General features: G+C 37.2%; 1 protein-coding gene across 1 annotated transcript; it reads right to left on the bottom strand.

Moving 5' to 3' along the window:
- Nucleotides 1–1482: 1482 nt before the first annotated feature.
- Nucleotides 1483–14037, bottom strand: Taf13 (TATA-box binding protein associated factor 13). Its single transcript, XM_004853610.2, has 4 exons — nt 13891–14037; nt 12980–13058; nt 4673–4770; nt 1483–2679 (listed from the first exon to the last, which is right to left on the bottom strand). Exons 1-4 carry the CDS (start codon nt 13915–13917, stop codon nt 2509–2511), a joined length of 375 nt encoding a protein of 124 aa, XP_004853667.1. The 5' UTR covers nt 13918–14037; the 3' UTR covers nt 1483–2508.
- Nucleotides 14038–14905: the final 868 nt, after the last annotated feature.

Consider the following 14905-nt stretch of genomic DNA (forward strand, 5'->3'; position numbering starts at 1 on the left):
ATCATTTTTATCTTTTCAGCCTCCCTTTCCCTTTTGTGTTCTAGCAGTGTTCAGCTCTCACACGCACTCCCAAGCCCTTCTTCACCACAGAGATAAGGCTTGAGATCCAAGAAATAATTCACCTTAGTCCTCGCCAGAGTGACTGGTCCAAGAAAAATGATCAGGATCATAACCTTCGCCGGGAATTCCCTGAATTAGAAGTGTTAACAACTCCCTTGATCTGGAGTTGTAAAGATGGAACCCTAGAATTGTTGGATCATCATAATCCTAGGTTATCCTGAGAGAGTAAAACTAAGATTAGGACATAAGATGGAAAGACACATATTTTATTTTCCTTAGGTGATCAGATTCAGTCAACCCTGAGGGCAGCTCTGTCCGTTCTCTCCCGTTTTTCTAGGTAAACCCATCAATTCCTTTTCTATTATGCTTATGCTATTAAATTCTATCACTTGCAACCTTAGTCTTTGAAGTCCTGTGGAAAACTTGAGTCAACAGAAGAGTAAGACACCCAGAATGACTGGAGACATGACTTAAGTCAGTGCATACTAATACCCACTAAGTGTACAGATTAATAGCACCCAGTGAAACTCCCCGAATGCAGGTGCCTTGCTTTTCTCATTGCTGAGACAAAATACCTGACACTCACAAGTTAAAGGAAGAAAGGTTTATTTCAGCTCAGTTTCTAGAGGTTTCAGTCCATAGTCAGCTGGCTCCAAGCAAGGTGACGTGGCAGATGGGCATGGCAGAGTAGAAACAGGCCGTGCCAGGGTAGGCAAGCAGCAGCAAGTCTCCCTTTCCCTTTTATTCCACTCAGGCTACAAGCCTACTGGTTAGTGCCACCCACTCCTGGGTGAGGCTTGTGTTTAGTAAATCCAGTTACATCCAGGTTAGTGGATAATCCAGTACCACACACTTGTGATCCAGCCACCTTCCAAAAGCCACACCTATGAGCTTTTAGGGTGGCATCTAGATATAAGCCGTGATAGATTATTACCAGCTCCTTTTTCAGGTTGGGACATGCCCTGATTACCACAAACAATATACTACTGTGTAGACTGTTCATTATTCCAATTCTACTTTTGTTGTTGTTGTTTTGATAGGGTTTTACTATGTAGTACTGTAGTCCAGGTCAGTCTTGAGTTCACTATGTAAGGCAGGCTGGCTTTGAATTCATGATCCTCATGCCTCAGCCTTCGAGTGCTAGGATTACAGGAATGTGCCACCATGCCTGACTTCTACTCTCATTCTTGATTTTATTTTAGAAGACTGGTAGATTTTCAACTGACTTTTACTTTTTTAAATAAAAAGTCAATCCAGTTATTTATTTCATCAAATTATTGACTCATGTATTTTTTTTTGACTCATGTATATTTTTTAAGAAAAAGTTTTAGCAAGAGTAAGTAGCTAGAATTATCATATTACCAGTAATGGACTAATAATCCTGGGGAGAGGCTGTAAATCACAGGCAAATTCAAGCAATAATCTGTTTAAATTTTCACACTTTATTCCTTGTATCAATAGATTAAGAAATTAAAATTTTTCCAATACTGATTTATAGTAATGTTTTTATAAGTGGCAACAAAAAGTTCCGTTCCATAAAACAACATTCAATGATCTCTTTGTATGTAATTTTAATCCTTATTTTAAGATGAAGATAATAATTTAATGAAATAAGCTAAGTACACACAAAACCTGCATATCCTGAACTACACAAAGGGGTTTCTATGGTCACATATGGTTTCAATCAAGTATACATTTCCACAATGAGCAAGTACGTTAATACAACACTATTCCAAATGCTTATCTTGCCATTAGCCTTTTAATCATCGCCATTCCTACTACTGAAAGCATTTAGATTTAGAATCTTTGATCTGGGAAAATGAGTTCTCCTAAAACTTAACAAATACCTGTAGTATGTTATAAGGCAAAAGGCTTTTAAATCAACAAAAGCTTTAACACAGAAGCACTGACATGAAACTTATTTTGTCAAAAACAAAGTTATCTTTAAAAAAGATAGTAAATTATCTTTTAAGACATTCTTATAAAAACTTGTAGTTTCCTATATCATCTCCTTACACACAAAATGACTGTTGTCTAAAAACTTCAGAATACATGAAGCACATGCCTTAGCTGTCAGTCAAAAAGGCCCTTGAGATTTTACATATTAAACAGCTAGCATACAGCTTATAATGGCATGAATATATCTAATACATAATACAAGTTTATTCTTCAGACAGTCAAAAGTCAGAAGGGACTGCATGGTTTGCAAAGTACTTTAACTTATATGTAGTTGTTAAAATCTAGTAAGTAATTCAAGTATGGTCATATAAAGGCAGGCAATTAAAGCCTCAAATCAAATGCTCTAAAAACAAAGACACGAAAATAAAGGCTGAAAACTGTGTTTCTTCCTGTCATGTACATGCCTAAACATCAGGACATTACTGCAGAAAATAAACTTATATATGGTTTCCATAGAAGATAATGACATTTCAGAAAGTACACAAGGTGTCAAGACCCATAGTTTGCTTCATCAAATGCTTTTCTAGCTCGTTTCAATTCTTCATTCATAGTAAGCAAGTCTTTAACCCTAGCAAACTTCCTCGGGTCCTTTCGAATCAAGAAGACAATATCTTCGACTTGTACTCGACCTTGTCTTCCAATGGACATTGCCTTGTGAGTCTATTACAAAGAAACATTAAAGTCAATGTTTTTAATTGTTAGTATATGTTTGCGGTATACAATGATTATATTCATTATGAGAAGTTGGTACACATACATAACACTTCTTTTTTTTTTTTTTGGTCCCGGGGATCAAACTCTGGTCCTTGCATTTGTGCAGCAGGCAAGAAAACCACTGAGCTAAATCCCCGGCCCATGTAACACTTCTTAATTCTTTTTACATCCCCTTACCCTCCACTTCTACCCCTTCACTCCATCTGTTTAAATTCAATTTTTAAAAATCAACATTTTATTGTTTTAATTTACATTTATTAATTGCTGGTTAGGCTGAGGATTTTCTCTTCTAATTATTATACTTACTCATTTGTGAACTATCTTTCTACTCATATACTTTGGCCATTATCTACTAGGTAATTAGAAATGTTTCTCTTTATGCTTCATAGGCATTTTTTTTTAAATACAAAGGACATTTTTGTTTATTGATCTTCTATTTTTTGTTGTGTTGCTTTGTTTTGTTTTGTTTTGTTTTGTTTTGAGACAAGGTCTTGCTATGTAGTTCCAGCTGGCCTTGAACACTATGTAGTCTAGGTTGGCCTCAAACTTGTGGCAATCCTCCGGCCTTAGCCTCCAGAGTGCTGGGATTACAGGCATGTGACACCATGCCTGCTCCTTTTTGTTTTTTGATATATGCAGTTTTTTTTAATTTGGTACTGGCTTTAGAGGCCAGCACCTCACACATGCTCAAACATACGTTCTATCACTCAGCTATACTCTTGCCTGACAGTTATTTTCTTCATCTGTATAAAATTATTTTTTTTGTTGTGGTACTAGGGGGATTGAACTTAGGGCCTTTGTACCGAACTGTATTCCCACCCCTTTTTTGTTTTTCTGTTTTTGTTTGCTTGTTTTTTCGGTACTGTGGATCAAACTTGGGTCCTTCTGCCTGCGAGGCAGGTGGCAGAACCACTGAGCTAAATCCCCAGCCCTAATGATTCAAATTTTATAAAAAGCTTTAAAAAATGTACAAAGATAAAATCATACTCACCAAAATGTTAGCATTAGTTGTCTGTAAGTGGAAGAGTTACATATATTTCTTTTCTCTTTTACTTAACTAGCCTGTTGCTCAGGCTGACCTCGAACTCTTGGTGATCTTCCTATCTAAACCTCCCAGTGCTGGAATTACAGGTGCATAACACCACACCTGGCAAAAGTTTATTTTCTTCTTTGTGCTTTTTTATACATTCTAAATTACATGTAATTGATTTCTAATTACTTTGTAGATTAAAAAAAATTTTTTTTCTTGGTATTTTGAGACAAGATCTTACTATGTAGTCCAGGCTGGACTTGAACTTGCAACCCTCCTGCCTTAGCCTCCCAAGTGCTAGGATTATGGGCATGTACTACCCTGTCTGGTTTTTGGGGGGTTTTTTTGTACCAGGGATCGAATTCAGGACCTTACGCTTGCCAGACAGGTGCTGGCACCACTGAGCTAAATCCCCAGGCCCTCCCCCTTTTTTTGCAGTACCAGGGATCGAACTTGGGACCTTGAGCTTGCAAGGCAGGCGTGGTGCCACTGAACTAAATCCTGGGTCCTGTCTGGTTATTTTTAATTGTTTGGTTTTCTTTGGAAGGGGCACTTGGATATAAATATACATACCTTTAAGTAAATATTGGAAGAGGAACAAAAAACTTATTTTGGATAATGAGATTATGGGCAATATTATTTTAGTTCAAGGATCTTACAATTATGTCTTTATAAATAAAACTCATGAGAAGGTGGAATATATTTATATAATCTTTATCCTTAATGATAAATAGTAACTAGGTACTTTCACAAAATAGGCACACAAATGGATACTTTATTTCAAAAGGATGCTGTAAGTTTTAGTCTTATCTAAACCTTAGAATTTTAAACTTTTTCTTCAATTAACTAAGACCATTTACAACAAAACAAACCCTCCAAAAAATAGTAACAGTTACAAAAGAATCTTACCATTTCAGTGATGAACTCTATGACAAGGTCTTCAAGAATATCCACTGACTCAGTATAAGGATTCTGGTCATCTCCAAACCCATACATCATACATCGTACTGTAAAAGAGCAATCACTTTTCTTCACATGAACAGATTTAACAATTTCATCAACATTTTTTTCACATCAACTAGAATGGAACCAAGTTATAGACAATACTGGTTTAAGAACATATTTACATTGTATTTCTTGTCTCCAGGTATGGACTGTATTGTAAAAGGTTTAACTGCAGCCTTATGGACAATCATCACCTAGCCTCCAATAAAACTCTCCTTCCTTCCCAGGTATACTAACATGAATATTCATTTCCTAATCTCTATCATATTTATTAGCAACCCCTAGAATCCTCTTTAAGAGGAGACTATGTCAGGGACAAGGTTAGCAATGCTTAGCATTTCCTGAGAGTTTTCTGTGTGGGGGGATGCAGTGGGGCATGGAAAACAGGAAGCAGAAGAATCTCTGAAATGACTACAGCTAAAAGGACATGAGAGAAAGTGTTCCCATTACCCTCTTATAGTAACAAATAGGGGAATCAAAAGGAGAAAGCAGGGGCCAGAAATGTAGCTCAGAGGCACTGCACCTGCCTGACAAGCACAGGGTCCTGAGTTCAATCCCTGGTACAAAAAAAAAAAAAACAAACCAAATAAACAAACAAAGAAAAGGAGAAGGCAGAGGGCTTATTCCAAAGAAGCTTGACATTTTAAATGCAACTGCCACAAAGCCCTTTCTGGTTTCATATGAAGGAAGCATAGAATATGCAAAAAAGGAAGTCTAATGCAGAGTGATAGCAATAACTGCTAATAGCTAAACCTTACATCCTCAGTATTGTTTTTAAGCCTTTATGTATATAATTCATTTAATCCTCACAAAAACCCTTTGAAGCAGACAAGGTTATGATCCCTGTGCTATAGGTAAGGAAAACTGAAGCAATGAGATAACTGCTTTACCCAAGGTTACACAGCGAGTAAGAGATGGAGCCTGAATTTGAATCTAGCTGATTTGGTTCATCTTTACTCTGACCCACAACAGCAGTAGTAGTTACTTCTTCATAGTTTAGGACAGATGGGATTCATATGGATTCTTAACTTACAGTCAATAAATCCAAATTAGTTCCCAGACTAGCTTTAAGGTCTTCAATTTGGCTTCATATTATGTATCTACAAAAATTCTATATATTATCTGTATATATGCATTTTTCTGGGGAGAAGAATTATAACATGCAATTCTCAAGTATGTAAATGCTGTCAAATGCTAGAAATGTTAAAATTCATCAAGTTATTACTCCCTTAAGACTTGTACTTTTTGTGTCCTCCAGCACTGGGGATTGAACCCAGCATTGTCACACTGAACTATATCCTTAACCCCTTTTTTAAATTTATTTTTTGTACTGGGGATTGAACTCGGGACCTTGTGCTTGCGAGGCAGGCAGCGGCACCACTGAGCTAAATCCTCAGCCCATTAACCCCTTTTTTTAAAATTTTGAGATAGGGTCCCACTGAGTTGCTAAATTGCCATTGGTGGGCTTGAATTTAAAATTCTCCTGCCTCAGTTTCCCAGGGTGCTGGGATTACAAATGTATGTCACTAGACCTGGCTTTGCACAACTTACAGTATGTGTTTTACACTTTTTTAAAAAGGAAGGAGGTGGCCATTGTGGCACATGCCTGTAATTCCAGCACTTGGAAGGCTGGCACAGGAAAGCTGCTGCAAGCTCAAGGCCAGGCTGGACTATACGGTGAGACCCTGTCTCAAAAAACCCAAAACAGGGCCGGGGATTTAGCTCAGTGGTTTCGCCGCCTGCTGCGCAAGCGCAAGGACCCGAGTTCAATCCCCGGTACCAAAAAAACCCCAACAAAAATAAAAAACAAACAAACAAAAAAACCCCAAAACAAACAAACAAAAAGCAAGCAGCGGGTGTAGCTCTGTGTGAAGGCCCTGGGTTCAATCCCAGGAACAGCTAAATAAAGAAGGAAGAAAGGAAGGCAGGAACTCTAAGAATACTTCTAAAGACAAGGACCCAAGTTCGAGCCCCAGTACCAAAAGGAATACTTCTAAAGAGATGGAAGGAAGAGGGAGGTATAAAAAGTATAAAGACGTAGGGCCGGAGATTTAGCTCAGTGGTTTCGCCACCTGCTGTGCAAGCGCAAGGACTGGAGTTCAATCCCCGGTACAAAAAAAAAAAAAAAAAAAAGTATAAAGACGTGTCATGTACTGTACATTTACCAACTACCCACAATGAATGTATTCATCATGTAATGCAAACACGTACTAATAGGAAACAAAGGGTGGGAGGGAGGAAGTAAAGGATGGAGAAAGAGAGGGGAAAAGAGAGAAAAAGAAAGATTGATTTCTATTTAGGAAAAGCAAAAACTGACAGAAGTAAAAAGGAAGAAAGCAGACCAAGCATAGGGAAGAAAGGGGTGCTAGAAAGTCAGCCCAGTGTAGAAGTATCACTAAGTTTTATACTGAGAAGAGCCGTTAGTTCCAGATAAAGGAAGGAGAAAACAACCATAGGTGAAAAAATTTCCTTTCTTGCTTTTGGATTTTTTTTTTTTAATTTTTTTTTTTTTGTTAAATAGTAAATTTCCTCTTTTTATTAAAATGAAAATTTCTTTTCCTTCATGGCCTTATTTTATCTTCTTAGTTAGAGCAATATTGATTAGGAAAGAGAATGTTAATCCCAGCATCAAGGATTAGAATAAAAGCATTTGCCTCATCACAGTCAATAATTATTCTTCCTAAAACAACTTCACTGTGAACAAAAATTCCTTTGATAATGGTACTGATAAATCTTTCCATCATTTATATCTTTTGGAGAGATTTATTACTACAATTCATGGTACATTTGCAGACAAGTTATGTTCTTACTGACCTGTGGCAATCAGACACTCACAGCAGTATGGTTTATTTTTAGATAAAGGTGTGGGAAAAATTACCAAAAAAAACTAAAAGTCATCATAATATAGGCATGAATAGTAAAATGTTAATGGAAAGAAAACAAAATTTTATGTAAGCCATAATATTAACTCCAACATAAAAGAAACTAGGCAAAATTATGTACTTAATGTAATATAAAATTATGTTGGGATATATGAAGGTGTTTTGTCAAAATATGAAAAACACAATATTGCTATTATACACGTTGTGTGAAAATAATTGACCTTTCTCAAAAACACATTCACAAGTCACTCTCTCCACCAAATATAAAATAACATCAAACACAAAATTATCTTGTTACACAGAATATGGAGTATATACACCAGCAAAGTTCAAATCAAACCTAGTGGGAAATCCCAACAATAAAAAGCAATTACAAAACTTTACTTTTTAATGGTCTATTCCTCCAAATTGTAAAAACAAAATAGAATAAATACTACACAAATACCCTACTTGGAAGTGAAAACTACACTTCAAGTCACCTTTTTCATTAGAGACAGCATGTTAAGTTCAGAGACAATGGCATACACAAAAATATATGATTATGTTAACTCAATTTTTTTCATACTAAAGACCACATATACATCAGATATTTACAAGTAATATACTGTAAAACACAGAATAAATATGTTTTAGGTTATTTCCATCTGAGAGTATATTTTTTAGAAAATCATGAAAAAATATTGACATCAAAATTTTCATATTATAGGGCCTGGGATTTAGCTCAGTGGTTCTGCCGCTTGCCTCACAAGCGCAAGGACCCGAGTTCGATCCCTGGTACCAAAAAAAAAAAAAAAAAATTTCATATTATTTCTATAGGTCTCCATTACATGAGTAATTTTCACAGAATTTTCAATATATATATGTAGGGTTTCTCACCCATGTGACTTCTTTCATATATTTAATAATACCTGTATAAGCCAAATGCTTTCCTACTTTGCTTACATAGGCTTTTTCTCCAGTGGCACCTTGTTCATGTGTTTAGCACTGGATCAGAAAAACTTTTTTACACATTTCTTGCATAGTTACTTCCTAAAAACCCTATGTATGTAAGCATTGTGGGAAATCTTTCAACCGAAAGAGAAATTGTCAAATACATGAAACAATTCACACTGGAGAGAAACCCTATATATGTAAGCAATGTGGGAAAGCATTCAGAACACACAGTCACTGTCAAAGTCATGAAAGAACTCACCCCAGTGAGAAACCCCATATATGTAAGCATTGTGGGAAATCTTTTACCTAACAGAGATATTGGCAAATACATGAAAGATTTCACACTGGGAGCAAAACTATATATGTAAGCAATGTGGAAAAGCATTCAGCACATATAGTCAATGTCAAAGTCATGAAAGAACTCACACTGGGGAGAAACCCTATGTATGTAAGCATTGTGGGAAATCTTTCAACCGAAAGAATGGTTGTCATGTACATGAAAGAATTCACACTGGGGAGAAACCCTATGTATGCAAGCATTGTGGGAAATCTTTCACCCGAAAGAGTGCTTGTCATATACATGAAAGAATTCATACTGGGAAGAAACCCTATGTATGTAAGCATTGTGGGAAATCTTTCAATGGAAAGAGTGACTGTCAAATACATGAAAGAATTCACACTGGGGAGAAACCCTATTTATGTAAGAATTGTGGGAAATCTTTCAACTGAAAGAATGGTTGTCATGTACGTGAAAGAATTCACACTGGGGAAAAACCCTATATATGTAAGCATTATGGGAAATCTTTCAACCTAAAGAGTATAAAATACATGAAAAAATTCACATGGGGGAGAAACCCTATGTATGTAAGCATTGTGGGAAATCTTTCAACCAAAAGAGAGATTGTCAAATACATGAAAGAATTCAAACAGGTGAGTAAGCACTTATGTGTGTAAGCACTGTGGGAAAGCATTCAGCACATTCAGTCATTGTCAAAGACATGAAACCATTCACACCATGGGCACCCTATGTATGTAAATGATGTGGGACAACATACCCTACACAAAAATATTTTTAAATACATGAATGAAGTCATAATGATGAGAAACTCTATGTGTATCAGTAATGTGGGCAATCTTCAGCTAATGGAGTTCTGGTCAAACACATGAAGAAATTCACACTTGGACAAAACCCTATGTATGTAAGTAATGTGGGAAAGCATTCAGTACACTAAAGTGCCATCAAATACATGAAAGAAGGCACCCTTTGGCAAACTGTATGTAGGCAGAGTGGGAAAAGATTTGAGGCAATCTTTTCATTTTGTAGACAAAAAATTTTCTTGCTTTTGGATTCTATAATTTTGTTTGCATTAAAAAATTTTTTCCAGAAGATGCAGAAACGACTCCAGACATCCTCAGCTACCTCATCTTTGACAAAGGAACCAACCATCCTCACTGGAGGAAAGACAGCCTCTTTAATAAATGGTGTTGGAAAAACTGGATTTCAACCTGCCAAAGATTAAAACTGGACCCCTATCTTTCACCGTGCACTAAACTAAAAAAGAAGTGGATTAAGGATCTAAATATTAAAACAGAAACACTAAACTTGCTGAAAGATAAGTTAGGTAGAACTCTTGAAGACACTGGCATAGGAAAAGACTTACTTTATGAACAAAACCTCAGTAGCATGGGAACTAGCACAAAGTATCAACACCGGGGATCTCATCTTATTAAAAAGCTTCTGCACAGCAAGAGAAACCACCAACTGAGCTAAGAGACAACCCACCATATGGGGAAAAAATTTTATCAGGTGTTGCGCAGACAAAGGTCTATTATGTAGAATATATAAAGAACTTAAAAAAATCAGATCCCCCAAATTTAAAGACCCAATTCAAAAATGGGCATCTGAAATGAACACATTTCTCAGACAAAGAAGTAAAAGCAACAAATAAACATATGAAAAAATGTTCAACATCACTGATCAGTGGAGAGATGCAGATGAAAACACTGAGATTCCACCTCACCCCAGAAAGAATGGCTGATATCGAGAAATAAACCAGTAACAAATGCTGATGGGGCTGTGGGGAGAAAGGAACCCTTCTCCATTGTTGGTAGGAGTGCAGACCACTGTGGAAATCAATAAGGAGATACCTCAAACAACTAGGATTAGAGGTCCCATTTGACCCAGCTACTCCCCTGGCTGGTTATCTTCCCCAAAGAATTAAAAGAATCATACCACAGCAATATATGTGCACCCATGTTTACAGCGGCACAGTTTGTAATAGCTAAAACTTGGAAACAGCCCAAATGCCCATCAACTGGAAACTGGATAAAGATGGGTTTTTTTATAAAATAGAGTACTACTCAGCCATAAAAATAAGAAACTAAATACATTTATAGCTAAATGGATGAACATAAAGGCCATACTATTAAGTGAAATAAATAGCACACGTGTAAATACTGAACAGTTTCTCTGGTATGAGAAACTTAAAGTGTGAATAAGGATCAAAATGTGTAATTGATAATGTGAAATAGGAAGAAAAGGTTTAAAGGGGTAGGGGAAGTTGGAGGGATAGGGGAAAGGAAAGAAGGGAAAGGAATAAATATGAGAAAAGGAAAAAAAGGAAACAAAATCTTTGTAAATAGGGAGGGGTGGAGGGGGTGAAGGGAGGGCAGGGGAATGGGGAAAAAATAAGAACCAAGATACATCATGTAAAGGTACAAGATCCCAATGATGAATGTAACTGTATTGTTGTACACCTAAAATGTACCAATAAACAATGAAAAAAATTTTTTTTTCCAGGTTCCTATCAAAGATTCCACTCTACTTAGTTGCCTTGGTTTTCTCCATCCAAACTGTGACAATTCCTGAGCTTTTCCCTGTCTTTCAAGACTTTGATATTTTTGAAGTTATCGTCTGACTATCCCTCAATCTGAGTTTGTTTGATGTTTTCCCATGCTTAGACTGAGGTAACACATTATTAGGAAGGACACTGAGAGATGACATGCCCTCACATCAGGGTACATGATGTCAATATATCTAACTGGTGATGCTAACTTTGATCATTTAGCTAACGTGATGTCTATGGAGATTCTCCACCTTAAATTTACTGTTATTTCCTTTAAAATTGTGAGGAAAAGAGTTGCTAACATTTTAGAACTCACCAATAGGAGAATGTGTTTCACTGGAAAAGAACTTATGTTTTGTAGGAAGAATATAAACTGTTTTGGTTATAGGGTCTGTAAAGGGATAAACAAATGCCAGTGAATGCTGTGAAATTCTGTTATATTAACAAAAAAAAAATTAAAAGAGAGTTTAGGAGAATGGCTCTTGGGTCAGTAAAATACATGAAAGTTCTGGAAAGACAGGGAGAAAGCTATGAACATTCCAAATTCTTGTCATCACAAACATACAGCAATTTAAGTGGAACAAAGGACTTTGGTAATAATCAACCGTGCAAGTATGATTCTGTGATGCTCTGGTGAAGAGATCCTTCCTATCCTGACATAACAGTAAAAGCACATATAAATCAAATAATTGGGATCAGAGGGATGGAATAGTGGTCAGCTTTAACTGACAAATTATATGGAAAGGATCTGGGTGCTTAAAAAAATAAAGATATGCTAACCCTGCAGTTTTAAAAGCATTTAGGGTCTGCTCACATCTTACTCAGCCTAAGTAAACTCGATACATATTTAGAAATCAGTGTTGCTGCATCTCTCAATACTCAGCAGAGCACATTTTCATGATGCCTTCAGGGGCTGACCTGGACAAGAGCAGCACCAGCGGCTCTCCCTTTCTGCTGCGGCCAAAAAGTCAAACCTGTCTACTGAGGCAGGAATTGTTAAGGCCTCATGCTATTCACCATCTTCCTGTTCACTGCCTTAGTTGTAATCTCCAATTTAGATCCTTTCCTCAGCATTTGTTCCAGGATCCATTACTACCTGTAACTTACAATCAGAGGAATTCCTATATCTACTCTCCAAAGGTAAGGCACATGAAAAATAATAGGGTTATGTTCTGCCCTGGATTAAAACATTAATCATGTTTTATTATTTTATATAATTAGGGTTAGGGTAGGATGGTTACTAGGTATGGTTCAAAAGTTAAACAATTTTATAGCTAAGTATGAGAATACTGTCACTACAGGAAAACATATTTCAGACAATAAATTTACTTTTTTTTTTGAGACAGGCTCTCGCTTTGTAGTTCAGGCTGGCCTTGAACTCACTACGTAGTCCAGGCTGGCCTTAAATTCACAGTGATCCTCCTGCCTCAGACTCCAGAGTGCTGGGACTACAGGTGTACACCACCATAGCTAGCAATAAATTTACTTTAAAAGAATATGTCCAAAAGCTTTCACCATCTATAATAAAATCACTGTTAAATACAACTTACATTCTTTAGAGAAAAGTCTCTTTCTTTTGCCCTGTCCACCTTCAGCACCTCCTCCAACTTCTTCATTTTCCTCCTCAAACTAAAAATTAAAATATACACACAGAAATGTCAAGGGATTGCATGAATTTGGCATTTTAATAATTAACATTTTCGTTTTCATTTTCAATGCTGATACTGGCTGGGGTACAAAGCCTAAAGCAAGAAGCAAAAAAAATTACGAATTCAGCACTGAAGGAGTCTTTAAGAACCTAATCCTATTTCCAAGTCATACAGGATCTTTTTTTTCTTTTGCAACCGTTTCTCTATGTAGTCCCGGTTGGCCTCAAACACGAGATCCTCCTGCCTTCAGCTGGAGTTCTGGGATCACAGGCATACGTCACCACGGCAGGCTGTGTTGTTTTCAGCCAACTACGCTGTCCTATTGCTCAACAGTGTTACTGTTAAAGATCTGATATTGAACCAGTCTACTCCTTGCAATAAGTAAAACTAATATTTACTAAGCGCCTGCTTATCCAGTGCGAAAAACATACGTTGAGTAAGCCTTGACTCTATTTTATGACGAGAACGGATGCTCAAAGTTAAATAACTTGCTCAGAGAGAAACAAGAATTTGAATTCCAAGATTCCTACTTCCAGTCCATTAGCAAATACTATGACCAATGACTCTAAGTGTTTTAAAGGGTGTCTGGCAAATCTACAGCAAAACCAAAGCGAAAGGAGCCACTTTTCCACTCTCCCTTGACGTCCTGCCCCAAGTGATAAATCATTTATCACAGGGAAAGCAAACAGGTAAGTGCCCGAACTTTCTCGGCTGAACTCACTGAGGAAAATAGACTCGACTCTCAATTCTGCCCCCGCTACTAGGCCTTAGAGAGTGATGAAAACAAGATTGGAACACAAGTGGTCACTCACTGTAGGATCCTCTTCCTCATCTGCCATTCCACCAGCCAGCAAAGCTCCGGTGCCGAAACAACTCAAGGCTAGCAGACTTTACTACTTCCTTCGCGTCACATCCGGTGACGTGAGGGCGGGGCAGAGACAGATCCATCCTGCGCCCGAGCAAACGGAATGCTTTCTTTCACTCTGAGCAGTTGAAACCTGATAGTCCCAGGAGAAGGGGGATGAGCCCTTGCCTTGGTATCCCGAATGAGGGAGTAAAAGTTACAAAGAAAAACACACCAGGGGCTAGGCGGCATGTATCTCGTTGTTAGTTCTCACCCAGACCGTATGCCTATACGGACGGAATTTAAAATTTTGTAAGGAAGGTAGGTTTGGTTGGAACATCATCAGTAGAAAGTCGTAAACATTAGAAGACTAGAGGTAGCGTGTGAATGAACTACAGTGTAAGAGGTGAAGCCTGGTGTAGTGGCACGTGGCTGTAATCGCAGCACTCTGGGACCCTAAGGCTGGAGGATTAAAGGTTTGACCCCAACCTGGGCGATTTAGAGGCTTTGTGAGATCCTGTCTCAAACATATAAAGGGCTGAGGATGTAGCTCAGCATGAAGGCACTGGATTCAATAACCAATTTAAAAGAAAAAAAAAAGTGCCTCACAACAAAAAATTTGAATGTCTTGCTGGACATTCAATGAATGAAAAAGATGATTATCTGAAAACCAGAATCTATCTTTGTTGTTAACATTCAACACAGCTTTTCTCCACATTTTAAATGCACATTCATTGAATTTTTCTAGGATGTTACTACTCCAAACTTGTTAGTACATTATACTTTGTCTCGTTTGGATTTTGCTAAGAGCTTTGGGGCATTTTAGGAAAAAAGTCACACAGGTAACATCATTTGTGATAATTTAAATAGTCAAACTCATCCAAATCAGTCTGCATTTGTAGCTTCTGGATTAAGGCGATTCTACTTGCAAGAATCTAAAATCATCCTACCCCTTAGTGTAGTTATGCCTGAGCATTTACATA

Source organism: Heterocephalus glaber, unplaced genomic scaffold (assembly GCF_053883595.1).
Source record: "Heterocephalus glaber isolate CG9 unplaced genomic scaffold, H.glaber_assembly_v1.0 deba00001442, whole genome shotgun sequence".
In the NCBI taxonomy this organism is placed as follows: Eukaryota; Metazoa; Chordata; class Mammalia; order Rodentia; family Bathyergidae; genus Heterocephalus; species Heterocephalus glaber.